Source organism: Bos indicus, chromosome 8, assembly GCF_029378745.1.
Source record: "Bos indicus isolate NIAB-ARS_2022 breed Sahiwal x Tharparkar chromosome 8, NIAB-ARS_B.indTharparkar_mat_pri_1.0, whole genome shotgun sequence".
Lineage (NCBI taxonomy): Eukaryota > Metazoa > Chordata > Mammalia > Artiodactyla > Bovidae > Bos > Bos indicus.
In genome coordinates, this window is record NC_091767.1 from 112,161,518 (window position 1) to 112,188,612 (window position 27,095).

Consider the following 27,095-nt stretch of genomic DNA (forward strand, 5'->3'; position numbering starts at 1 on the left):
ACAACTCCTTCCCTGAAAACCACACACTTTATCCACACCGCCCTCCAGCTTCCCCACTGTGAATTAGCCTTTATCTCTAAATTCAGGTCCAGACTTTTAACTACTTAATCCATGTGGTTTTCATCTCAACGGAGAGCCTGTTAGACTCAGAAGCAGCTGAATAGATGCGTTTGTGAAACAGGCGAGTTTGTTGTCTGGCAACGGATTTATAGGTCACGATACTTTCTCCCTTTTCAACCTTCAGTTTTATTTGCATAGTAAATTGATTTTTAAACATGTTTTCGTATTTATTCCACCAGAAGGTAACTCTTCAGCTCTGGATGAAGCCGGCTGAGGACCCCCGCGACCCATCACGACCTTGTCCCGAGGCCGGCCTTGCCCAGGCCCTGCCCCTAGAGCCCCCTCCCTGCACCCGCCCGGATCAGGCAAGCTCAGCCACGAGCACAGGGGCCCACTCTCCAAGCCCCAGTGCAGAGCAGGCCCTGGGTTCCTGACCCTGCTATGAGCCCCACAGGACCCCACCCTGCAGAAGGCCCTCCTTCTGTGGAGACGCCTACAGCCCCCAGGACGCTATTTCCCCAGCTCTGCTCCACCAAGTGAGCTGTGCTTTCAGGATTTCCCAAGTAAACAGGAGGGAGCTTGGCACAAGCGTTTAAACATGAAGCCATCCTTTGCAAAGCAAACCAGGCATCAGGGGGATCCTTCTGACTCCCAGCATCGCTCTTCACACTGCGCTCATCTGCAGTCTGTCCCAGTGCGGCTGGCCGTAAAGCCCCTGGGTCCCATCCACGCTCCTTCTTCTGAAACAACGACCCTCCCGACACAGCCAGGTGGGGTCTTACTGTCAGTGACAAGATGCCAGATCTCTGGTACTTTCACAAACACGGAAGATGCGGGACAAACAGAACCGACACGCTTTAGTTCCCTCCCTCCTCCGTCCTTAGAAAAAGGAGCAAAGGGAGGGACTCCCTGCACTTCCTGAGGCCACCGTGAAGTGGGGACCCAGGCAGGGCTCATCTGGGCAGAACCACAGGAGCGGCGCCTTGGGCACCGAATCCCCCAGAGCGGGCAGGCACGCAGACGCCGTGGGACTCGCTCAGACTGTCTCCCTGCTCCTGTATCAGGCACTCCTCGCCCCACAAACCGCTAACGAACCCACAGCTGTTGGCACACTTCTGAAGGAGTTTAAAATCTCCGATAAACCCTGTGCTATTTCACGTTTTCTCCATAAAACGGCCGTAGGAAGCAGAGGAGCACTCCCGTGTCTCCCGCCTGCTGGGCCGTCAGGCGGGGGTCCCGAGTTGTGCAGGTCCCGAGGCCCCAGGAGCCCCACAGACGAAGCAGGATAAGAGCTGGTTCCCTCCAAACCCGCTCTTTCCTCCACACCACCTGCCCCCCCGGGGGTAAAGCCACTGACCCAAGTCCAGAGGCCCAGGCCTCAGAGCATCTAAAGTCCCCTGCGCGTGGCTGGACCAACCACGGACGTCTCTAAAGCACACGTTTCCCTTGTTCTTAAGGACAGTCCCTCCCCTCAGCTTCTGAAATACAGGCACTAGGTGGGCGCCTTGTTAGCCCAGGTCTGGGCACCTAAACTGGACTTGTCATGGGGACCACGTGAGACCACACGCAACTGCAGAGCCAGGCTAAGAGCATCTTCAACGGACAGATTCCTGAACCGAGGTTCCCGGGTCTGAACACGTGGGCACTCGGGCGGGGCTCCCAGCCTCTGAGCGCAGGCCGCTGAGCCCAGGTTTCTGTTGGACACGGAGCTCTGTGCTGCTGGTGGGGCTCTGAAAATGTACAGTAAGTCTCCTACACGCGAGCCTTCAGGACGCAAACCTCAGAGCCGTGGCCACGCACCCCCAGGCGGGGTGGAACTGCAGCTCGTCCCCCGTCTCCTGTTGCTGTGGGTCCTCCAGCTCCACCACCCCCCACCCAGTCGCCCTCTCCCCTGTTCAGCAGATTCAGCTCCTGTGTGCCAGCCGACGCATCATACTGCCGTACTTCTCCAGGCACTGAACCGCAAGATCGAAAACGCTCTCTTCATTTTTGCGTGTTTGTTATGTATTATTTGTGTGAAAAGTGTTATAAACATATCGCATTACAGCATGGTCTGGCCGACTGAGTCAGTCGGGTACCTAGGCTGACTCTGTTGGATTTACACGAACAGATTCGACTTAAGAACTTGCTCTTCAAATGGAACTTGCTCGTACAGAAGGGACTTATTATGGTTAAGATCGGAAGTCGGCTGTCCTTAAATTAGGAAAATTATCCAGCTGGCCCAATGTGGTCTCAAGTACTTCCCATCGGGCCTGGGGTCAGAGACAGGAAGTCAGGAGCCCAGGACAAGAGGTCACCTGCTGCTGCCTGAGAGGCAGGAGGACACGCAGCTGGAACGCATATGGAGATGGGGACCCAGCCCCCAAACCCGAGGAACTGAATGCTGCCCTCCGCCCGAGAGAACCTGGTCTCAGGCGAGAGCCCAGCCTGGCCCCACCCCAGGCCAGCCTGCAGAGACCCCAGCACACGTGCCAGCTGGCCCGTGGAGACTGTGAGAAGATAAACGTGCACTTTTGCTAAATTTTCACTAACTGTAGCAACAGAAAACGGAGAAGAGCCTGCTTAGAAGTCTCTTGCTTTCTTCACGGACGTCAGGCCCACTAGGAAGCACGCTTTTCTACACGCAGAGTCAGAGGAATGTGTCAGTGACTGCCTGGTAGCCAGAAGCACGAGCTGCTGCCCAGTGACCTGCGAGGCCACAAGGCTGCTTCCCAGTGTCTGCACGCGTGGTCTGGGAGCACCGGGGGCAGCTCTGCCTGTTCAGCGTCAGCGAACCTCCTACCCGAACGCTGCGCTGCTTCCATGCCTGGTTTCCTTTCGATCCAGACGTTCTCCCCCAGATTCTCACGGAAGCACCTTTTCTGTCTTGTGTGTTCAATGATTTAACCTCCATTAATGGTGACACAATGCTTAAGCAAAAGCCTAGCTCCCACTGTGCCTGAGAACCTCCGACTCTAACCTCCTCCCGACAGTGAGCAGGTGCCAGAGGCCCTCTGGCCAGAGACACCCCTGCAGGCCCTGGGGGCAAAGTCGCAACGGTTAAAACTGACTTTTATCATTTCAGAACAAACTTAATGTTGGGTTTAAATATGCATCTGCTTTTTATAGACTCTTCGGGAAAAAATTTCAGAAAACCAAGGAAACTCAACCATTATTGGCCAAATAACTTTCAAAAGATGACATGGTTGGATGGCATCACCAACTCAATGGACATGAGTTTTGGTGGATTCAGGAGTTGGTGATGGATGGGGAGGCCTGGCGTGCTGCGCTCCATGGGGTCGCAAAGAGTTGGACATGGCTGAACAACTGAACTGAACTGAACTGCGCTTTCAGAAAAGGCAGGAGGTGGTGACACATTTGGTCCTACAACTGGAACCCCAGGGCGCTGACCTCTGACCTGCTTATCCCACTTATTTTTATCCACTCAAAGGATCTCCTCAAAATCCTTCCCAGGCTGTAGTTGAGAGCCTTTGATTTTAAAAAGCATTTGGTTTAGGGTTTGCAACTTCTAAACTGTTCCTTGCAGGTCTCGCAGCGAGGGTCCCCAGGAGCCACAGAACTAACTCAGGCTGCTTCAGGCAGCATGCCTGTCCTCTCCTCCCCTTAAGGTGGGGCCAGAGGGTCACAGGGCAGGGGGACGCGCGTCCGCTCAGCCTCCAGATGCCACTTCAGCACTGCTGTGTGTCTGACAAACACACCATAAAAGGCAGAATTTTGGTCATTTTACTTTGTGTCCCTTCCTGCTCATATAAAAGTCAGCAGAGCCAGTAAGATGTATTTGCTTTTGTCAAGGGCTTCCCTGGTGGCTCAGCTGGTAAGGAACCTGCCTTCATGCAGGAGATGTGGGTTCTATCCCTGGGTCGGGAAGACCCCCTGCAGGAAGGCATGGCAACCCACTCCAGTGTTCTTGCCTGGAGAATCCCATGGACAGAGGAGCCTGGAGGGCTACAGTCCACGGGCTCACAAAGAGTCGGACACAACTTAATGATAAAACAACAACAACAAGCTTTCTTAAAACCACAGGGAAGCCTCTGGTTTGCTGTGGGCAGAGACAGCACATCTCAGGCACAGGAGGGCCGTGTGGCTGACTCAGGGGGTAGGGCCTTCTGGGGGCCTTCCTCCTGCAGAAGCCTTGTGTTTACCTGAAAGCAGCCATGACAGGCAGGTGCGTTTCATCAAGGAAAGGGCTGTTTCCAAACCTCAAGCTCTCTTCCTGTGCTCACCCATCCTCTACTCACCTTCTTAACTTCTCATTAATGAAGGAAATGAGGCCCAGAGGGCTGCTGAGAGGACGTTTCTGGAACTGGATCCACCTTGGATGAGAGCTCAGTTTTACATTCAGTCTAATTCTGCTCGCATTTGAAACTGGAACTATGATTTCTTCTGCTAATGACCATGTCTCAGAAGAGGAAACAGCAACAGTCACTGCTAGACAGACCCACTCCTGACAAGTCGGCTCCTGCTCTGATAGCGTTTGACTATCAAGACGATGATTACTATTTCTGCAAATGCTGAATTCACCTGGTGACAAGGACATGCACCTCTGGGTTTATCGGCGCGTCCACTCCAGACCACGGTCACACACCTGAACGTGTCCGCTCCAGCTCTGCACCTTGAGACTCGGGCCATGGACAGAGGAAGTGACAGGGCGTCTAGCCAGCGCTTCTCGTATTTTGGTTTATTAGCTACAGGCGAGGACGGCGAGGACGGAGCCTGTGCAGAACAGACGAGAATCAAGGGTCACGGGATCAGTCGAGAGCACCAAAAACAGGGTGGGGAGGGGGCTGACAGGCCCTGACAGCACGTCTGCAAACTCAGATCTAACACGTCTCGGCTGCAGCAAGAGTGCGTGTGCGCTCAGAGCTCTGGGAAGAAACAAGCGCCCTTCTAGGTCAAAGTAAACTATATTCTTCATCTATTTTTTAAACAAAATACTGCACCAAAGAGAGAAAAGTCACAGGGAAGAGGCTGAGGGCAGAGACTGGCATTGGGAGGAATCTGGGGCCCTGAGGAAGGCTGTGAGTCAGATAGGCTGTGAGCTGCCTCCCCCAGCCAGAAGGTCAAATCAGAATGGGATTCATACATATTAATGCTGCCAAGATGCTAACAGGTGGTCACAAGCCTAGCTTATTAGTTAATGGCAAAGCTCTCAGCCTCTGTCCAAAAGGAGCGGGGGTGGGTGGAGGGTGGGGCCTGAGGGTAAGGGGAGTGAGAATTAATTCTTAGGTGGATAAGAAGCTCAGGGTCCCCCAAGAGAGGAAAGGGATCGGAGCTCTCAAGGAGGAAGAAAGGACAAACTTTCTTTTCTACCTTCCTTAGCCTTAGCCACATAAAACGTTTTTTTTTCTTTAAGCCCAGAGCTGATGATTACACAACAAAACAACTCATCTTAAACTCTGTACCAATGGCTATGTAACAACAATGTATCTGTTTGAAGACACGTTTCTCCTTCTTAAGAACGGACTGATCCTGTCATCTTAACATGTAAATTGTGGGAGTGGGTCTGGTAGGATCTTTACAACCTTGAGACCCTCTTTTGATTTATTGTAATAACCGACTGAAAAAGTACACAGCTCCCTTGCTAAGACTAGCGAGGGGGGCACTCTCCATCCCCCTTCTGATGTCTGTGTCAGAAGCTTTCTCTGTCCCTTGTTATTCTTTAATAAAACTCTGCTACATAAAAAGCTCTCAAGTGATCAAGCCTGGTCCCTGGTCTTGAAAATAAATCTTTTTCTTCAGAAATCATGAATCCCCACTTCATTCACCATAAGCTATCAGGAAGATGCTCGAAAGGCTGAATGAAGCCACGCAAACAACCATGTTCCGAGACGTGACACCCACACGTGCCCAGTGAGCCACAGGGTCAGAGACGGTCTGTCCCGGTCCTGCGGGCGGGGCCGGCGGCATCCCGCCCCGGCAGGGGACAGCTGCAGCCCTGTCTGCCTCCCTTTCCAGAAGCATCCTTGGAGCAGCTGTGGCTTCCGGTGACAAAGGCAGGCGTCCCGGCTCAGGGACAGGCGGACAGAACAAGGTGCACATCCCCAGGGCGCAGGCAAAGCCACTAACCAGGGCGGCAACCCCAGACCCTGCCCAGAGCAGCAGGAAGGCCCTGCCCTGGGGGCGGCCAGACCCAGCGCTGTGCTGCCTGTTGTGAGGGCTGGGGAAGGGTCTCCCTGCTGAGCGCAGGGCCCGCTGGCGGAAGGGTGGGGCTGGGGCTGTGCTCTTACACGACGGCAGACCTGCTCAGGACACAAGGACACTAGAGCTCTGTGGGGCCACTCCCCTGGGCCCTGCTTTGCTGCACAGGGGACCCGGCTCTGCACTCTGAAACAATCTGATCCAGAAAAGAATTCGGTAAAGAACAGACACAGGTACACACGTAACTGAATCACTTTGCTGTGCACCTGAAAGTCTCCCAGCATCGCTAATCAATTCTACCCCAAAGCAAAATGAAATTCCAACAAGGCCAGCAAGCTGTATACAGGGATGACTCCTTTCAGGCCAAACTCCCCGTGAGCGTTCAACCGTCTCGGGCCGAAAAGCTGACACTCCGGGATAACACCCAGCAGGTCCCATCCCGGAGCCTTATTTGGACAAAGTCTTTCCAGGTTTGATTAGACTAATGGTATTGCAATGGGGGGCTTCCCAGGTGACTCAGTGGGTGGAGAAGCCGCCTGCAATGCTGGAGACACAGTAGACCTGGGTTCGATCCCTGGGTCGGGAAGATCCCCTGGAGGAGGGCATGGCAACCCACTCCAGGATTCTTGCCTGGAGAACCCCATGGACAGAGGAGCCTCTCGGACTACAGTCCATGGGGTCGCCAAGTCAGACACGACTGAAGTGACTGAGCACGCACGCGTGGACGCACTGTGACACGAGTTTACCCTGGACTGTCCGGGCGCCCTAACATGGTGGCATCAATCCTTACCCGAGGGACACAGGCAGAACCTGGACAGGGGAGCGGGGGCCTTGTGAAGACCGAGGTGTACCCGGGAGCCATGAGGCCGCCGGCCAGGACGCAGGGCCACCGGGGCTGGGAGGGGCAGGAAGGACTGTCCACTGTGGCCTCTGGAGACGCAGCCTGGATCCCCAGCAACTAGAGGCTGCGCGCGGGTGTCCTCCGAACGTTCTTTATTTATTAAGTCCTCAGCCAGTAGCTCAAAGGCAAAGGCACTGTAAGACCAGAGGTGTGAGGCAGACTCCATGAATCGCCACGGAGGGCCCTCTTTCTGCTTTGCGTGCTGACGTCTGGTGACATCCTGCTTTCGAGGTCACGCGAGCACAGCACTGAAAGCATCAGGTCTATCCCTGTGCCACGGATTTCATGCTGGCTTTCCTGGGACGCCCCTCTGCCTGCATGTACTGCTGCTGCTGTGTAAGAAATAGCTGTGATTTCTCATACACTGGGGCATGTCTTCAGTCACCAGTTTTCACTGAATTTTATCACGGCTAGTTGAACTCACACACTATGTTTATGGTGTAAGAGTTCATTAAGAACCGTGTTTTTGTGCATTTTCTTTGAGGGCGGTTTGCTCTTCTCACTGATTCAAACTTGCAACGCAAACATGCATCAGTATTCGGTTATTAGAACCAGCCTGCGAAACCACCACGTAAAGACGCTGTTTGGGGACTCTCCTGGAGGTCCACGGGCTAAGGCTTCGCTTCCACCGCAGGGGATGCGGATTCAATCCCTGGTCGGGGAGGTAGGATCCCATACGCCTCATGGCCAAAAAACCAAAACACAAAACAGAAGCCATATTGTAACAAATTCAACAAAGGCTTTAAAAATGGTCCATGCTAAAAAAAAAATTAAAATGTCATAATGGATTCCAGTATAGAGTAAGCAACATTCAAATAAGCTTAGGAATATGGTTATTTTATAAAATCATTTTCAATCTACTTTTAAAAATGTAGGATAAAAAGCAATTTCCCACTAAGAAAAGCAACATTTTCCTTTATAAAACAGGTGGCATTTCATAACTCATTGAGCACATCTGGCATTAGACTCTATATAGGAGGCTTTTTGTTTCCTCTGCCTTGGAACGCTTCTCGCTTGGAGGCAACTGACAAGCCCAGAGTTTCGTGTCAGATTTTCCTGGGGTTTCCTTTAGAAAAATACTTTGAATAATCCCAAGAACCATGAGGCTAAAGGAAGACACCAGGTCTCTGTAGATCAGTGGGTTTTCAGTGATGCTCAACAGCCTCCTAGGCGGTGGGCCTGGTGGGAAAGAAGGGGGAGGTCATCTGGGGTCGGCTCTGAGCTCCCTCTAGAGGCGGGTCCAGGGATGCCAGGGAGACGGGGAGCCTGTCTGGGATCAGCTTTGAGCTCACTCTAAAGGTGGGTCCAGGGATGAGGTGGGGAGGGGGAGGCCCTTTGGTGTCAGCTCTGAGCTCCCTCTAGAGGCGGGTCCAGGGATGCCCAGGAGGCGGGGAGGCCCTTTGGTGTCAGCTCTGAGCTCCCTCTAGAGGCGGGCCCAGGGATGCCTGGGAATGAAGGGGAGTCCGTCTGGGGTCAGCTCCGAGCTCACTCTAAAGGTGGGTCCAGGGATGAGGTGGGGAGGGGGAAGCCGTCTGGTGTCAGCTCTGAGCTCACTCTAGAGGCGGGTCAGGGATGCCCAGGAGAGAGGGAGCCCGTCTGGGGTCAGCTCCGAGCTCTCTCCATCCCTGGAGACTGCAGGACACAAGCTGCCTGCCCCCTGCAGCTCTGAGCCTGGGTCTAGGAGAAAACGGTGGCAGTGCCAGCGATGCAGGAGCCTGGAGCTTCCCCTCCTGATGGACACCAGAGAAGTGGGCCCGGACAGACGTCTAGGAGCTGCAGTCATGGATCAGGCCGCTCCAGTGCTGGGTAGGCTAAAACTCTGTGAGCCAGTCCATGTCATCAGAAGACAGCTCAGAGCCTGCAGGAACTAGAGAATCATGAGTCTAACTTCTGCCCCAGATGGGACATCAGCTTAAGGGTGGAGAAGTGAGGAGGCTGCTTCCCAATCTGGGCGGAGCGCCCTGGGCTGCACCTGTCAGCTCCCCTGACCCCTGACACAGCCCAGGGTACTCAGGTGCCACGCCACCATCTCCTGCCATCACCACCCAAGAAGCCGATTTCAGAGAAGGTGAAGGTGAAGTCGCTCAGTCGTGTCCGACTCTCGGCGACCCCGTGGACTGTAGCCTACCAGGCTTCTCCGTCCATGGGATTCTCCAGGCAAGAATACTGGAGTGGTTTACCATTTCCTTCTCCAGGGGATCTTTCCAACCCAGGGACTGAACCCGGGTCTCCTGCATTGGAGGAAGGTGGGGACAAAACACGCTTCCTTCTGATTTACGATCCCATCACAGGCGCAGGGAATAAGGAACCAAGGGCAACCCTGGTTCTGAGACATTCGAGCGTGACCCACCAGCCCGTGGAGCAGTGACCCTGAGACGCCTTGGAGACGCCTTGGTGTCTCTGAGCTGGAGAGTCTGAGTGGAGGTGCAGTGGCGCTCCAACAGGGAGAAATTCCACGGGGTGAGTGTCAGCCAAGGATGCTGCCTTAAAGCCACGATCTTGCCACCCCTGAACTCATGAATATGAGCTGGGAAGGAATGTGGGCAGGCCTCCCTGTTCCCCAGCACTCCACCTGAGCACCCCATGATCACACCATCCCTGAATTCATGGATACGAGCTGGGAACGAGCATGGGCATGCCTCCCTGTTTCCCAGTGCTCCACCTGTGCACCCCGCGATCACACCACCCCTGAAATCGCGAATATGAGCAGGCATGACCATGGGCAGATCTCCCTGTTCCCCAGGGCTCCACCTGTGCACCCCATGATCACACCATCCCTGAATCACAAATATGAGCTGGGAATGAGTGTGGGCAGGCCTCCCTATTCCCCAGCACTCCACCTGAGCACCCCATGATCACACCACCCCTGAAATCATGAATATGAGCTGGGATGACCGTGGGCAGATCTCCCTGTTCCCCAGCGCTCCACCTGTGCACCCCACGATCACACCATCCCTGAACTCATGAATACGAGCTGGGAACAAGAGTGGGCAAACCTCCCTGTTCCCCAGCACTCCACCTGTGCACTCCATGATCACACCATCCCTGAATCACGAATATGAGCTGGGACGAGCGTGGGCACACCTCCCTGTTCCCCAGCGCTCTGACTTCCATTACCACAGGTATCTCTGGTTCTTCCAGAACTTCTACGTACAGAATCGTACAGGAGGCACTTGTGTGTGTAGCTTCATTCTCTCGGCAGGAAGTCAGTGACAGGATCTCTGTTTCTGTGTATTTCAGCAGAAGCTGGGAAAGGTTAAGGACAGGAGGAGAAGGGAGCAACAGAGGATGAGATGGTTGAAAGGCATCACCAACTCAGTGGACATGAGTTTGAGCAAACTCTGGGAGGTAGTGAAGGACACGGAAGCCTGGCGTGCTGCAGTCCATGGGGTCACAAGGACGTGGATACGACCGAGCGACTGAACTACAGCAGCAGATTATTCGCTGTCTTCGCTGAGCGGTATCTGCTGTTTGTGTGTGCCAGCGTCTCTTGCTTCGTTCACCTGTTGAGGGAGATCTGAGTCACTTCCAGTTTTGTAACAAGATAAATCAAGGTGCTGTGCTGTCAGTTAAATCTGGATGCCCAGTCTGCATTCCCGGGTAAGCTTCGTTTCTCCTGATCCATTACTCTCCTTTGGCTCCATCGTACATTTGAAGCTCTCTGTGTTGCTCTCTATGACGTCACAGACGCCAGGACTGCAGGGCGTCCAGGCTCATGACCCTCTCAGGTTTTGTAAACATCTAGAAGGCTGAGAAGACAAGACTTCCTTTCCTGTGTAGCGTGCGGTCAGTGATCACCATAAACAGTCGCTTCCTCTGGAATCCTGAATGCGCTCACCTCGTACATTCAAGTCTTTCCCGACGACCCTCAGATCTGCAGTGCATTCACAACCGACTCCGGTGCTGGAGGTGGGTCTGTTAGGAAGATGCTTTTTCAAGACGAATGCCACATGCAGAGACGCCACACCACTCACTGACAGCCTCCTGCAGGCTTCTGGCTTTCCATCACTCAAGCAGAAAAACATCCATCTCGGAGGCGGGTGTGGAGTGGAGACATGACCCTGGTGACCTCAGAGGGACGGGTCCAGCTTCCAGCCCAGAGGCCCCGGTGCCAGGCACCCCACCTGCCTCCTCAAGTCTCGGGGGCTACGGGGTCGCACATGAGGTGGGCAGGAAAGGAGTCCCTGCCTCGGGAAGAGCTTCCCTAGCACCCCTCTCTGTTACTCCCTTTCTAAATGGCTCTGGAGTCAGTAAGGAAGGAGATGGCCCTCCATGCACCCAGAGACCACCCTGGACTGCTGCTCTGAGAGGGTCAGCCCCAAGACACATGCCAGCCTTTCCTGAGGAGGCACCGGGACTGCCCTGAACCCAGAGCCCGTGCCAGACGAGCGCCCAGTGGAAGGCATGTTTCATATCGTAACAGTCCCAGGGGCTGTGAGTCCATCTCCCCGGCCAGTCACCCGCTGCTGGGAGAAGTCTTCCAACATTAAGACACGGGGCATCTTATGGAAAATCTCTGGGGAGTGGCCATCACAGCAGATTGTCCCCCAGGGATGGGGCTGGGAGCCTGGGCTGCCTGCAGCGTCTGAACTGGATGTGAAGCTGGTGCCCACTGATGTGGGGGGGGATGGGAGAAGAAACGGATGTCAGGCACCAGAGCACAGCTTTAGGGGTGATGGGGTACCCTGCTCATGTTGGGAGTTGGAGGAGCCACCTGAGGCCACGGGGGTAGTGGGAGAGGGCGGATCCTGGAGATAGGAGGGATGCAGCCGTATTGCCAACTGGGCCCCAGGCACTATACAGTCCCCGGCTGAGTGCCCAGGCGTCCAGAACAGACTGGTGGACTTACACCCGAAGTCTAAGGATGATGGTGCCCAGGGCCCCAGCCTTGGGCGGCAGAGTGGGGGTGCCTCTAGGGCCAGCAAGTTGGGGCTTGCAGGAGGGAAGCACTCTGGGGGCTTTGCAAGGAGACCTGGGAGCTCCTTAGGGAGAAAGAGCCAAGATCTCCTGCTGTCCCCGGAAGGCCTCGAGGCTGGTGCAGCTGGGCCGTGGCCCCAGCACAGCGGCTGTGGCCTCCGCAGGCGTGGTGGGCATTGGTCGTGAGCTGCTCTGTGTTGCTCCTGACGGTGGTGATGTCCCTCGCAGATAGGAAGCACGTGCCTCGGGCCCTGGGGGCTTGAGAGGCACCCGTTTCTTCCCAATGCTGCTTTAAGTAGACCCAGAACTAACTACTTCTGTGACAGAGCTTCAGCTTTCACTGCATTTCCAGGGCTAATTTTCTTTGAGAATGCCTCCTGTCCAGACGGACTAGCATTAACTAAACACGTCTGCACCTGAATTTAAGTAGACCCAGAACTAAACCACTTCTGTGACAGAGCTTCAGCTTTCACTGCATTTCCAGGGCTAATTTCCTTTGAGAATGCCTCCTGTCCAGACGGACTGGCATTAACTAAACACGTCTGCACCTGACTCTCAGGGGCCCGGCCCTCCCTGGACAGCTGGACCGCCCTGCGTGACCCCCGGCAGAACACTGCGTGTGGACACGGCAGCCCGGGAACCTCGCGCAGCAGTGGCCTCTGCGTGTCTCTGTGAGCTGGCCGAGGGCAGGTCGCAGGTCACGGGGCCCAAGGGCAGACAGGCGGGTTCACACAGGCGCTCACACGCAGCCTTACCCCAGTCGAGCGTGTTTCTCACTGAAATGCTTGGCTTTCCCTCCAAAGAGCACCTCTTAAAGGCTCAATTAGACATCACGTATTAATTACTATTGAGGGAGAAGGGTCACTGTCAAATATTTTTCTGCAGCTGAATTAAGACACACACCTCAGGGATGAGACAGCAGCACTGTACTGTACGGTCTCTGCATGCCACAAAAAATGTAAATAATTTTCCTATTTGAATTTGATATATTTTGAGTGGAAATGTCTACTTTGTTATTTTAATGAAATTAATTCATTTCACGAAGACAGCTGAGTATCTAAATTAAGTTGTATACATTTTTAAGTGTTACAGTAATACAATAATTTAAAAGCAGATCAAAATATCTGATAGCAGATTACTGTTATATTCTTCTAATTGAAATCATTATTAGGATTATCATATAGCATTATCATAATAATGAGAAGTCATTATTATGATGATAAGATTAAAAACATCTCATGAAACATGAATGGTGGAGTAAAAACAGGGCCTGATTCTTAGACTCTTCATCGGGAGGTTGTCTGGAAGACAACTGAAGTCTTTACAGCTACCAGAATCTACTCAAGACAAAGGTCAATAAACTACCGAAGCGCATGATGAAAATAAGAGAGGAGTGTGCAAATACTATTTTTAGAAACACATGGTATCTTTTATACAGGACTGGGGGCTTCAGAGATGACGCAACGCCCCGATGTGACCTGACGACCCATCAAGCTGAGGCACTAACGTGAACGGAGGTGCCTCACTTCCTGGGCCAAGACTGTCGGGAGCAGAAGCGGCTGGTGGGAAACGCAACGGAAAGTGGCTCCCGAGCTGCACGAGAAAACAGACGTTCTGCGAAAGTCCGTGCTGGGCTGGCACCTGCCAGCCTAACTCAAGTGACTGCATTACTTTCCACAGACTTCCCTCCTTTAACCTCCACACGCTTCCGGGATCCCTCGTGTTTTCCCTCCTGAAATGTGGCCTTTAGAGACTGTCCTAGTGAAAGCCTGTTAGCGACTCTTTCAGATCCTCTTCCTAAGAACAAGTCTGTACTTTCACTTGTTCTGGAAACACGTTTTTGCGAGGAATGCAGAGATAGACCAGTAGTGATGGCTTTTGTCTCCACGGTTTTGAAAATGTTATGCACTGGGCTGCTTTGCAGCTTCCACTGTCACTGCTGAGAAATACGTTGTTAACGAAAGTGTCATTCTTCATAAGTGACCTGTTTTTGCTGGTGGATTTTAAGATCGACTTTCAGTCACAAAGTCAGAGAGGCGAGTATGACTCTACATGAAGCTCAAATACAGATAAAATGAATCTATAGCAATTGAGGTCTAAACAATGGTAAGTTTTTTGAGGGGGATGTAGTGTGAGATTCCCCACTCCAGTGCTCTTGCCTGGAAAACCCCATAGACGGAGGAGCCTGGTAGACTGCAATCCATGGGGTCGTGAAGAGTCAGACACGACTGAGCGACTTCCCTTTCACTTTTCACTTTCATGCATTGGAGAAGGAAAAGGCAACCCACTCCAGTGTTCTTGACTGGAGAATCCCAGGGATGGGGGAGCCTGGTGGGCTTCCGTCTATGGGATCGCACAGAGTCGGACACGACTGAAGCGACTTAGCAGCAGCAGCAGTGTGAGATTTTGGCGACGTGCTATATTCTGACCATGGTGCTGTAACATTTATTAAGCTGTCATTTCAAAGTTGAATACTTCTCAGCATGTGCCTTATGTTTTAATTAAACCGTTAAATATCATTCTATCGTTCACTCGTTCATTATCTCTGCCTAGGAGACCAGCCTCCCTTCCATCTAGAAGATTCAAGTCATTGTTTAACTTAAATGTTTGTTTAACATTTTAAAATGTATTCATTTTAATTACTTTTTCTTTTTACATCTGCTCTTCACTTGCAACCACTATTTATAAGCTTCTTATATGTTTCCTTATAATTTCTGCAAAATTCGGTTTCAATTTTGGGCTTTAATATACTATTCCTGTACACTTCTGACTCATTCAGTTCTTTGCAATGACCCTAGCCTTTTGCATTAATCTTCTGAAAATTTTAGCTTAGAAAATCAGCTATTCATCATCATAAATCCTTTGTTCTTTAATTTGAGCTCTTTATTCATCTGCCACAGGTGCTCCGGCACCCAGAGCCCCTCAGAGGCCCAGGTCAGCACCCAGGCTCCAAGCGCGTCTCGTGGAAGCACCAGTCACTCCGGCACCCAGAGCCCCTCAGAGGCCCAGGTCAGCACCCAGGCTCCAAGCACGTCTCGTGGAAGCGCCAGTCATCTCTCCGGAAAAAGGAAAACCGTTTTGGACGATCAAGTCATGCAGGAGTAACCCCCCTGTTTCCTCTGTGAAGGAAACATGAGCAGTGACCAACCAACAGGGGGCCAGGACGGAGCACGAGGGTGCGGGCGGGGCGCCAGGACGGAGCGGGTGAGGGTGTGGACGGGCCCGACGAGGTTCAGGTTCAGGTCTGGGTGGGCAGCACTGGTGTGACCGAGACTCCGCTTGTTATAAATATTCGGCCGGGATCTGGACCTGATAAGGTCGCTGGTGTGACCAAGACTCTGCTCAGGTCACTGGTGTGCCCAAGACTCCACTTGTCATAAACACTCGGCCGGGGTCTGGATGTGAACAAGGATGGACTTAGAACCCTAAGCGGTGTGAGCCGTCCCTGGGCCTGGAAGAGAACACGGAGCCTGGGGGGAAGCCCTGAGCAGACTCCTGCTCGTGGAGGGGAGGAGAGAGGCAGCACCCGGGCGGAGAGCGGTTGACAATTCAGTTCCACGTGAGAACACAGGAAAGCTGTCACACACCCAAGGAGACACCAGGAATGGCTCGGGAACCACACACAGGCTGGTTAAAGGAGACAGGAGGCGCGTGCTTACCGTGTTGCTGGAGGCTCCGTTCAGATGCAGACCGCTGTCGAAGAGGGGCGAGGAGGCCCTGCTGCCCGGCTGGCTGGCTGGTCCCGGGGACCCTGTGAACAATACAGACTGTGCTGCAGACACGGCTCCGGGGCTAACCTGCAGGTCCACCCGGCGGGTCCCCGACAAGCCTGGGAGAAGCGGACGGGAACAGGATGGACTTAGAACCCTAAGCAGCGTGAGCCATCCCCGGGTCTGGAAGAGAACATACTGGCCCCTGGGCTGCGAGCCAGCGTGGCCCTCACCCCGCTGCACGGCCAGCCGCCCGTCTGGGGCCCACGGGAAGCGCAGCAGTGGGCAGGCAGGTCAGCCTTTCCCTAGGCCCAGGGAGACAGCGGCCTCCCCCGGCCCATCCCCAGCCCCCATGGCTTCACGAACCTGCACTCCCCATTGCTAGGATAACGATGCTAATTTCCTAAGTTATTCTTGACTTTCTGATGATAACTTGGATATTATTTCTTTGTTTGACACATTTGATTATCTTTCACTGCAAGCTGCTTTAGTGAAAACTAGGAAGACAAGGTGAGTTTGAGGAAAGCGATGTTTGTAAAAAGAGGAAGCAGCTCTGGATTCATCAGGGAGCCACAGCTGGGCCTGGAGCGCGGACCCGGGTGGACAGGGAGGGGCGGGGAAGGGGGCCAAGTCAGCGTCCGTCTCAAGCCCTCTGTCCGCTCTCAGCAAGTTCAGGGACGGAAAGGAGTCCCCATGTCCCCTAGCCCGTGGGCCTGTCCCCACACATCCCCCACTGCCTGCCCCTGTGGCTCTGGGTGGTCAGGGGCAGCAGGGGGCACAGTGAGACCAGTGCTCACTGCACATGGACACAGTTGTGGCCACGAGTCTCCTGCCTCGTCAGCCCCGACCACGTGTCCGGACCCCTCGCCAGATGCCAGACCAGGTGCCAGTGGCCCCAGGACCCAGGAGCCACTACGCTCAGGCTTGCCCCTGCCCCCTCCACACACACAGTGGGCGATCTCGGGAGAGAGCCAGGGGACCCGCCTCTCCTGTTCTCAGACGCAACGGGAAGGGCCCCGCCGGTCGTGGACGGTCAGAGCTGCTGCCTGCTTGGATCACAGGTCCTTTGTTTTCCTTTAGCTTGAAGAGTTTCAAGGCCAACATTAGCCATCAAAAGCCAACTACTAGGGGATAAGTGATATTAGGCAAAAACTCCAGACCAGCTGGGAAGCCAAGTCTGACCAGCACATGGGTTTATTTAATCAAAACCCATACACTGCTTTAAAATCCAGATTTCCCACTTTCCTGGAAGGTGGCAAAACCTGACTCTATGGGGTGAAGTCCCCGAGCGACAGGCACTGGCCGGAGCTGAGGGCACTTCAGCAGGGGCCCCACACCACCCTCATCCGCACCCCAGACGGGGCTGCGAGCACAGGCGTGCGCCTGCAGGGGAGCAGGATGCACATGGGTCCCTCCCGTGTCACCAGCGTCCGTGTTGCGGAGGACGGAGCTGACAGCCCGGCCAGGATGCTGCAGTCACTCCTCCGAGACACAAGCCCCTGGTGTGGTGGTTGTTGATCATTACCACCAGTTCACAGATGAGGAAAGTTAGTGGATGTCATGCAAGTTACTTCTGCAATCTCAGTTTTCTTCTTGAAAAGTCAGGAGCCCGTTTACAGGCTCGCCCTCAGGGCCCCGGCACAGTTAGGGTGAAGCAGGTGCCCATCACCCCGGATTCCCTTCAGACACTAGACTGCACAGGCAGAGCTCCAGTGGGTTCGGGGGAACCTGATGAACTCACGGGTCTTCACACCGACGCGTCCAGGCCGTCGAGGAGCAGCTCCAAAAGTGAGGCCGTGTTCTTTCACGCCCCCCTTACCGTCCCACCCGAGGTTGTGTGGCCAGAAGACAAGTGTGGGCAGCCTGTCTGTCTATCCCTCTGAGATAGCAGGATGCACACAGCATCCTGACCGTGGGATCCCTGCTTCTGAAGAGGCTGCGGGCGTGTTACCCAGCAGGACGTCTCAGGAAAAACAACAGGTGAGGAGGAAGCTGTCGGCCCCCGTGAGCCCCGCCACTTACCTAACGGGAGCTTCAGAAACGACGGTGCTTCCCTGAGATACTCGACAGTGACGGTCACCTCATCGCCAGCATTTTTCAGAAGATGCACCTGTCAGTGTGACAAAGGACAGCCACTTTACCACTACAGAGGGACCACGGAAAGAAAGCGTGCATCCCCACCAGGGCTTGCCGGGGGGCTCAGACGGGAAAGAATCCGCCTGCAATGCAGGAGACCTGAATTCTATCCCCTGGTTGGGAAGATCCCCTGGAGGAGGAAATGGCAAGCCACTCCAGTATTCTTGCCTGGAGAGTCCCATGGACGGAGGAGCCTGGCGGGCTACAGTCCATGGGGTCGCAGAGAGTCGGACACGACTGAGCGACTAACACTTCCACTCCCGCTACACGTTTCGCCTGTCTCTCGAGGAGCCAGTGTTCACGATTACCTCTGAGACTCTGGAAGCTCTGCAAGCCTCCCCTGGGGGGACGAACAGATGCGGTGTGTCCCCAGGCACACAGCTCTGTGCCTCATCCACACACAGGTGCAAGCCCAAGGCCAGGCTCCCCGCACGCTAGACACCCCCCTGCCCGAAACCAAACTCACGGAAGAAACCCATGCGGAGTACCAATCGCCAAATCTCAGACACTGGCACACAGGCCCGCGCATCTGCTGTGATGCTGCAAACTGCAAACACGAGCTTCAGAGCTGAAACGACCCTTTGGTTTGGAGAAACCGCGTGCATCACGTCGCCCCTCTCGGTTACAAGGTCACCCACCCCCGGGCTCAGGCTTTCATGTGCAGTTACAGAGCTCCCCACGTTAGCTCTGGAGACAGCTTTGAAAGCCTGACGTGTTTCCCGTCAGTTAGGCCACCTCGATCCAGACACAGCAGACACAGCCCAGAAATAAGCAGCTATAAGTGTTCCCACCCCGGCCCCCTCGGGAACGTCCCCGATGCCTCCATATGACCTTGGTGCCCGGCCCTCGCATGCATAGCCACCGGCTTCTGCCCGGAGAACCCAGGAATGCCTTTCCTCTCACCCGGGGACATTTCCATGCCCCCCAGATCCTGACGTCCCCCGCCCCTGTGCCTTGGCCTGTGAACCCCGCTGAACACACGAGCCCAGGTCAGCTGAGTGAAGGGAGGGCAGGAAGCACCGTGAGCATGAGACGGACGCTCTGCTCGGACGGCCTGGCGGCTGGGGGCTCTCTGGGACCACCCTCCGCCCAGGCCGAGGCCCCAGAGACAGGAGTGCACCACCCCAGCCCCTCCCGGCTGACACGTGTCTCCTGTCCCCTGGCCACTTGTCCCCAGGCGATTCTGATCAAAGTGCAGGGTCACCGCACTCCCTCCTCTAACCCCGGGCAATGCCCTGCAGGTGTGGGTGTCCGAGGGTGGGGGACACACCCGGGGAGGGCTTGGCCCCACAGAAGCTGCCGGGTCCTCAGCTCATGGAGTTTTACGCTGAACACCTGGGCGTCACCTGGACAGCAAGGGCCTGAGATTTGTGACTCTCTCCAGGGTCAAGTTCACCCACTGCTTCTGTCATGCGGATCTGCACGTCTGTGTGTGCATGCACACTCACGCACACCTGGAGAAGCAAGCAACCAGCCTCAGCTCCCACAGGACACCTTCTACCAAACACACTTTGATCTGCTGAGTGACCAGTGCGACCACACGTGCGAGATGCTGGGATCGGGGTGCAGGGGTTCAGAGGGTTCAGGGGTGAGGGCTGGGCTGCAGCTTGGAATTGGAAGATTCTGTTTCTACCATTTTCTAAACACAAGGGAAGGCTTTATTTCTAAGGGTTCTTGAGTTCAAAACCAGCAGAACTCAGGATCTGGCCTGAGACCTTAGCGATAGCAGAGCAGCTGTGCGTGACTAAAACACGTATAAAAAAGAACCCATTTCAACTTGAAAAGGAGGCCTCACGAAGTGAGTCAGTGCCTTTTTGGTGATTATGGCATTTTGTTAATCAATGGCTCTCATAGCATCTAAGACCCTGGACTGCCATACTGGACTAGAAGTTAATTTAACATTTGATATTTTGAAAAAAATTCTGACCATGTTGCATAGAAACGCAGTTCTGCACCATCTCTCCTTCTGAGATCCTCTAAGATCAAGCACGGACCCTACTCTGGCCTCTGTGGACGTCAGGCTCGGGTCTGCGCTGGGGGCTCCAAGGCAGACAAGTGGGGCTGGGGCACCCGCAGGGGCACCCGTCACCCCAGCATCCCCGCCTCCCTGCTATCACTAACCTCTGCATGCAAGTCAGACCAAGCAATTTTCCAAATGTCGATTTCCGTTGCTCTCTGAATGGTGAGAGGTCTCAGAATTTGCTCAGTAAAATTAAGTAAAGTTCCCCCCTGCCAGGGCTGCTCCAATTTCGTGTGTCAGTGTGGATGGGGACATGGTGCCGTAAGCAGCGGGACATGGACAGTTTCTGTCACCCTGAAGCCGTGAGGCTTGCCAAGGCAGGAGGCAACGAGCAGGCAGGAGTTCATTCTGTGGAGCTTTTTGGTTGAGCAGAACTGCCTTTTTCCCTTTTAGTATTAATTGAATCTAGAAAAATGAGGGTGTGAAACTGTGTGATTTATGAGGTCTTCTACAAATTTAATATTTTTATGAACTTCATGAACCCGAAAAGCTGAGATCATGTATGTCATTAGCCACACTGATTCAAGCATGGCTTCTGTATCACATAAGACTGTGGACTTATAATTTGATAATTTGGTCCAAAAGGTATATTTATATTAGTCAAATATTGGGATAGCTCTGTGTATTAAGTTTACACATCTTTTACTCAGAAGCTTTTCTGCTGGATGAATGCTTTCCCCCTCCTGGGGGCTTGGATAGAGTTACCTGGCTGTGCATTGTCTCTTTTTGAATTACTGTGTGTATTCTCACCTTAAGAAAGCAAGCTTTTGCAGAAATATTTTACAGAATATTTTGCAGATAAATATTTTGCAGAACTGATATCAATTTTGCAGAACTGATAAATGTTAGGTTTAGGAAATAAATTACACGTCATCCATTTGAACCTAAACCTTAAACCACGTGTCCCATCCAGCCTGTATATCTTACCTCCATGCCTGGAGAGTTAAAGGAATCCTTCTTAGTAACGAACCACTAATATGCTGCGTTGTGGACCCTGACCCGACCTTGGCCAAGGTTCACATCTGGAAAGGCACTGGGGCAAAGCCTGTGACCCCCGTGTCCACGGGCCAGCATCCCAGACGGGCACCACAGGTGAGTGTTCTGAGATGGCCTCCAAGGTGGATGAGCACGCAAAGCCAGAGGGACCCTCACAGGCTTGACACAGGCCACCCGGGAGGGCTCCTCACTCCCTGAATTTCAGCCCCCATCTTCAAAATAGGAGCCACCAAATCTACCTTTTACAGCACCCGAGAGGCCCCTATGAACACATGCGTGAAATGCATGTATAGAAACAAAATAATTAGAATAAGAGAATATCTAATAAAAAGAACAACATCCATAAAAAAACCACACACTTACCACTTCTTTGTGGGTTGCACTTTCTACATTGATGCCATTAACCTGAAAAGATGACAAATTAAGAATTTTGAGGATAATAATTGATAAGTCTCAGTTCAGAACTAACAGGAACTAACATGCAACAGAGCTAAGGACTGAAGTTCAAGATACTGACCTGGAGCAGGGCGTCCCCTACGAACAACATCCCTGTCTGGTCTGCTGCAGGGTCGTAAAAGGGGCAACAGTGTTAACAGAGACTCAGAGACATCACGCTCCTTGGTGGTGGCTGAAGCAGAGTATGCAGCCACCGGTACAGTGTGTGCAGGTGTGAGTGTGTGCACACGTGTGTGTGCATGCACGTGGACGTGGGAGCCTGTGTAGGTTAATGTATGTGTGTGTGCCTATGGGTACACGTGTGAGTGTGGGCATCTGTGTGTGCACGTGTGTAAGTGTGTGTGCACACATGTGGATGTGCCTGTGAGAGGCAGTCTGTGCATGTGTGCACAGGTATGCACATTGAGTATGAGTGTGTGCATATGTGTGAATATGCATGCATGCATACGGATGTGTGTGCATGTGGGAGTTTGTGTGGGTGAATGTGTGCATGTGTGCACAGGTGATTGTATCTGTGTGTGCACGTGTGCACGGTCATGCACACGCGTGCATGTGTGGATGTGTGATGTGGGAACGTGAGCACGTGTGTCTGTGTGCGTGTGTGTGTGCATGTGTGTCTGTGTGCGTGTGCATGTGCGTGTGTGTACACGGGTGTGGGGAAATGCAACGTCACATCACCAGCCCCTCCAATGCAGCTACACATTCAGCTGATTTTAGCACATTAAGAGAGTTACTTTCCAAACACAGAGCCTTGTTTAATGAGAAGCACAAATGAAGGATTTCATTGCACATGTGGAAAGTCTGATCCCCATTTTCCATTAAGTCGACACAGACAACAAAATAGGAATTACACAAGTCCCTTAGGACTTCCCCCTTTCTTGGGAACACATTTACACAGACTGTTTTAATTAAAGGGAATGTGCCCAGAATATTAAAGGCAAAAGGAAAGAAAACCTTTGCATTGTACAGTTTGAGTATAATCTCTATAGCATATTTCCACTTAATTTTTCTATTATCATAGGGGAAGAAAGAAACCTCCTTTTAACAAGACTGAACAAATTTGCACCAAATGTAAAGCATTTTTCAGTGTAAACCCTGGCAGCTGTCTTTTCTTTAATGCAAGTGCCTGACTTCGGCTCTGCTCTCCCAGGGACCCCGTGTGAGGGGCCCAGCTTGTACCATCACACTGTCGTCCACACACCAGAGCCGGGAATCCCCTACCCCCGCCCCTCGCCAGCTCAGATGTCTTAGACATCTAGGTTGATTTCAGTAACTGATCATTTGGGCCACTTGTTTTTGCTCTTCCTGGGCTTTAAGTTCCCGCCTTATGTTTAAATTGACCAACAAAGAGGGATCCCTGGAAACCCAAGCCCCTCCCACCTCAGTGAAAACAGGCCCCCAGGGCCCTCTCTCTCTGCCGGCCACCTTGGTCTCACTGTGTGACCAGGTCTGCTGTGTAATTTCCAGGTCCTACCAGTAGAGAACCTCTACTTTTTCAAAGTTCCCTCAGGGTTACTGCCCAGGGCGTCTTGCAACCACAGTAAGAACCAAGAAGGCTGGAGCAGCCGCAGTGCAGGTGATGGCCGAGACCCGCACAGAGCCCATTTTCACAGGTATCTTTTGCCTTCATCTAGATTTGCTTTATGTCTTTGGTTAAATATTGAAAACCAAGTAATAAGCTATTCTTTTAACAGTGGCATTCTTTAAATTCCAGAAAAATATTTAATGTCAATTGTTAATGTTAGTTCTAGTCATTAACTATATTAAATTTTGTTGAAAATAAAATACAATCTTTATACCACTAAACGCAATGGTATTTTATTTTTATTTATTTTTTTTTTTACTGGCGGCGCACGCTTCATTACGACTCGCCTGCTTGCTTCTCCTGTTCAATCGTTTCTTTCGAAGGCAGTGGATTTTTCTCTTGCGTTTCCGTTTTCTTCAATTTCGACTTATCGAACTTCTCAATCTCAGCCATATCGGGTTTGTCAGACATGGTTGCAGAGGGCGCGGAGCGAACTGCGAGCGAGTGAAGTCCAATCTGCGCTGTGGCCGCCGCGAGTGGTATTTTAGGTAACTAATGAAGAGTTGACTCATTGGAAAAGACCCTGATGCTGGGAGGGATTGGGGGCAGGAGGAGAAGGGGACGACAGAGGATGAGATGGCTGGATGGCATCACTGACTCGATGGATGTGAGTCTGAGTGAACTCTGGGAGTTGGTGATGGACAGGGAGGCCTGGTGTGCTGCGATTCATGGGGTCTCGAAGAGTCGGACACGACTGAGCGACTGAACTGAACCGAACTGAAAGAAGTTACTATTTACAGAGACTTTGCCCAGAAAAACCTCCACTGCCCATTAGGTGAGACCTACTGATAGAGACCTCTGTCTCTCTCTCTCTTTCTCCATCATTTAAAAAAGCCAATTAAAAAAAACTTTCAAACCAAATCTTTGAAGTGTTGTCCCTTTGATGGACACTTTTAGTCCTAAGAAACAAATTAGTGGTGGTGGTTTAGTCACTCAGTTGTGTCCGACTCTGTGACCCCACGGACTGCGGCCCACCAGGCTCCCCCGTTCCTGGGATTCTCCAGGCAAGAACACTGGAGTGGGTTGCCATTTCCTTCTCCAATGCACGAAAGTGAAAAGTGAAAGTGAAGTCACTCAGTCGTGTGGACTGTAGCCCTCCAGGCTCCTCTTTCCATGGGATTCTCCAGGCAAGAATACTGGAGTGGGGTGCCATGCCCTCCTCCAGGGGATCTTCCCGACCCAGGGATCAAACCCACATATTCTGCATTGCAGGTGGAGTCTTTACTGACTGAGCCACCAGGGAAAGTGGTAAAATGGATGTAAAACAGTATCATGGAAGTTTGATTTTAATTTAAAATTTTAATTAATGTTCCTAAATAAAATAAACTTTTTGGTCAGATTAATACAGGTTAATGGGTTTCAGTTGAAAGTGGTTCCAGTTTATTTCTGTGGTAACCCTGTCATTACATCAGGATGTAAAATGGAAACAGGCCATAATATATTTTTATCCACATAAATATTCAAACATGCAAACTAGCTGCAGGGAGATCGTCTGTATTTGTTATTCTTGCCGTTTCAAGTCAAATTAATTGCTATCACTAGTGTCATGTGAGGTTATGCAAATTTAATCATTCTTTGCAATACAATTGTGTTATAACAGAAATAATTTGTTTTCTCTGCAAATTAATTAGTAAGATTCAGACATGTTAAATATTCATTCACATAAACTTCTGGGGAATATTAGAAAATGATAATACCTCCTAAAAAGCCTTAGTGTTAACTGCACCAAGAATCTGGGTTAATAACGAGGGAAATCCAGTGTTTCTGGTGTCTCACACCCACTTCATCGTCCTTCACAAGCGCCGAGTCCTTTAAGGCCAGGACCAGTCACACGTGGGCATGGCCATCGCCCAGCAGGGGTCACGGGTGCTGTGGTCACAGCCCCTGCCCCGTCCTCAACTCCCGAGGAGTCCTGCTTCCTGACACGTGTTCACCTTCCAGCACAGCACGGAGGTAGGATTTTTATACTGAAAGATGGTACAGAATACTCAGATTAAAAAGCAGCAGTCTGGGGAGCACTGACTCAGCCCCATGTTTACATGGAGGTGCTGTGCACCTTGCGCGGATGCGGGCCGGCCTGAAATAACCCAAACAATCCTGGCTCGGCAGACAAGCAGACACGCAGTGTCCCCCCAGGAGGAGGCAGCCTTCCGCCACACAAGCGTCACTTCAGATCAGAGGGTGAACTATCAGAAAATGTTATACACACCTCTACACTCACTGCAAACATGTATGTGATCCTCTAGGTCCTTTGTTGGAAAAGCTCTTTGGTCCTCACTATAAAGCCCAGAATTGCTGGTGCTGGTTACTCCAGCCGTGGTCCCGTGACCCAGAGTCGGAGAAGGAGAAACTGCCCTTCACAGACCCGAGCGCCCAGAGCATCCTTTCGCCGTGTGGTCCACCGTCGGCCGGGTCTGCTGTTTATGAACCACAGCATCCTGCTCTGGAATTTACCACCGGGTCTGACGCATCAGTCACCTCTTGCTGTCGGTGAAGAATGACCTAAGCCGACTCTTTAGCTGTTTCACCACCTGAAGTTTACACATTGTGAGCAGACGAGAGTGCCAGCGCGTGCATCTGAGGCGATCCAGACGAGCTTTTCCTCCGGTTATTCAGGGTTAAGGTAACTCATCCAGGAAGCCTGCCCTTCAGTGCGGAGCTCACCAGCACCCTGAGCGATTGGTGCTGCAAGAGGAGCTAAGTGGGAAGACAGAGACCTGACCTAGAGGCGCCGAGAGACGGGGCGCTGGGGGAGAGGGCGGGAAGCCCTCGTCCAGCCTCCGATCAAAGTGGGGAGACAGAGGCCTGACCCAGAGGCTCCGAGAGACGGGGCGCTGGGGGAGAGGGCGGGAAGCCCTCGTCCAGCCTCCGATCACTCAGTCTTGGCTCAAAACGGGGGAAAACTCCACCAACTTTGAAAATAAAGATGACACCGTCTGAAGAGCTGTGCTGAGGTTCCATCCTTAGAGGACACGCAGGGTGCGTGGAGCCCCACAGCCAGCAGACTTGGTAGGGACGCCTGCTTGGATCCACGCAGAGGCCCAGCCGCTGTGGCTGCAGGTGGGAACGCTGCGGGGGCTGACCTGGGGGCGGGGGACACAGAAGCCCCTGCCCCACCTGTGACTTTTTGCAGCAGATGGCTGCCATGGGATGGGCAGGGTGGGGGGGGGGGTACTCAGCGGCAGGCCTGGAGGACCAGAGCTCTGGGCTTCTTGACAGCTGACTCCCGTGGGGAGAAGCCCACAGGGACAGGGTGGGGAGGGTGGTAGGCGGCTGGGCAGAAGCGGAGTCCTGGCGTCGTAGCAGCTCTCCCACAGGCTCTGCACCCCCCACCTGACCGCCTGCCTGCATCCTACCAGGCTCCGTGCAGCTCTGCCTGGCAACCAGCAGGCTGCCGTCCAGCGCCTGCTCTTGGGGATTCTCCAGGGTCCCGCCTGTGAAGCAGTCAGTCCAGGGAGCACTGGCTCGGTCCTGGGTCCGGAACAGGGACCCGCCCAGGACCTGGGGGGTCGTCACCATGGCGATGTGCTCCCCTCCCAAGGAGCCCACAAAGGGGGTTGAACCACCATCAGAGCAGCTGCAGACCAAAGGGCTGGAAGGTTGATAAAGTGAAGTCGCTCAGTCATGTCTGACTCTCTGCAACCCCATGGACTGTAGCCCACCAGGTTCCTCCATCCATGGGATTTTCCAGGCAAGAATACTGGAGTGGGCTGCCATTTCCTTCTCCAGGGGATATTCCCAACCCAGGGATTGAACCTGGGTCTCCCACATTGCAGGCAGACACTTCACCGTCTTAGCCACCAGGGCAGCCCTGGAAGGTCAATGATATGCTTTTAAAAACAAACATTCTCTTCACTTTACGAGAAAGTTTGACCACAGACACCATTGGGATGGGCTGTGAACAGCGGCATTCCCTGAAGAGGTCGCCCACTTCCTGAACCCTGGTACGTGGACTCCTCGGGGGACAGAGGGCACGCGGCCTCAGAAGGAACGCCAAGGCAGGAGCTGCCGTGTATATGGAGGAGACAGAACCAGAGGGGAGGCAAGGACCAAGGGGAAGAGAAAGCTTCACACTGAATCAGCCAAATCCATTAAGTAAAGAAATCTCACAGGTGGGGCAAGAAGCTCATCACCTGTCTTGTCTGACGGCAGCACTTCATGGAAAGGAGACACCAA

At 52.9% G+C, this 27,095-nt stretch overlaps 2 protein-coding genes across 2 annotated transcripts in view; both read right to left on the reverse strand.

The window, feature by feature from the left end:
• The window catches only part of SNTG2 (syntrophin gamma 2), a 120,169-nt gene that overhangs the window by 33,387 nt on the left and 59,687 nt on the right, over window positions 1-27,095 (reverse strand). The window contains exons 5-9 of the mRNA XM_070795450.1: window positions 21,396-21,439; window positions 21,242-21,283; window positions 17,749-17,836; window positions 15,676-15,767; window positions 4,646-4,773 (exon numbers count right to left, since the gene is read on the reverse strand). Coding sequence (XP_070651551.1) covers window positions 4,646-4,773; window positions 15,676-15,767; window positions 17,749-17,836; window positions 21,242-21,283; window positions 21,396-21,439 — 394 coding nt within the window. The remainder of the gene's footprint in view (window positions 1-4,645; window positions 4,774-15,675; window positions 15,768-17,748; window positions 17,837-21,241; window positions 21,284-21,395; window positions 21,440-27,095) is intronic.
• Window positions 23,177-23,397, reverse strand: LOC109575271 (thymosin beta-4). Its single transcript, XM_070794328.1, has one exon. It carries the CDS (start codon window positions 23,328-23,330, stop codon window positions 23,196-23,198), a length of 135 nt encoding a protein of 44 aa, XP_070650429.1. The 5' UTR covers window positions 23,331-23,397; the 3' UTR covers window positions 23,177-23,195.